Below are 465 nucleotides of genomic sequence, written 5' to 3'. Positions count from 1 at the left end.
CATGCCCGAGCCCCGCGCGGGCTCGTCCGAGCCGTTGTTGGGCGCCTCCATGCACAGGTAATTGGGGTCGTTCTTGTTGGGGAGTTTGCTGCAGTCCAGCGAGTCGGGCCACTTGAAGTTGAACTGCTCCATGATCGGGGAGCACTTGAGCCGGGCCTGCTCGCACATGACCCGGCAGGCGGGGATGGGGGTGGAGACTTGCTCGGTGCACATGGGCGCGTACAGGGAGCACAGGAAGAAGCGGAGGTGGCCGTGGCAGCCGTACTCCACCAGCGGCGCGAACTCGTGCAGCTGGATGGCGGCCTCGCGCTGGTTCTCGTGGCCCATCAGGTTGGGCATGCGGGTCATGTTGTAGCCAATGTCCTTGCACATCGGGATCTCGATGGGCTGGCACTTGCCGTCGCCCGGACGCTCCATGTCCATGGAGCTGATGGCGGCGCACGAGCCCATCACCTGAAGGACCAG

General features: G+C 64.9%; 1 protein-coding gene across 1 annotated transcript in view; it reads right to left on the bottom strand.

The window, feature by feature from the left end:
• Positions 1-459, bottom strand: part of FZD10 (frizzled class receptor 10) — a 1713-nt gene extending 1254 nt beyond the window's left edge. Inside the window, 1 exon segment of the mRNA XM_007472039.1 lies at positions 3-459. Coding sequence (XP_007472101.1) covers positions 3-450 — 448 coding nt within the window. The 5' untranslated portion in view covers positions 451-459.
• Positions 460-465: the final 6 nt, after the last annotated feature.

Source organism: Lipotes vexillifer, unplaced genomic scaffold (assembly GCF_000442215.2).
Source record: "Lipotes vexillifer unplaced genomic scaffold, Lipotes_vexillifer_v1.1 scaffold671, whole genome shotgun sequence".
Classification (NCBI taxonomy): domain Eukaryota; kingdom Metazoa; phylum Chordata; class Mammalia; order Artiodactyla; family Lipotidae; genus Lipotes; species Lipotes vexillifer.
The sequence above is the reverse complement of the archived record's forward strand: the minus strand, read 5'-3'. Positions and strand labels throughout refer to the sequence as shown.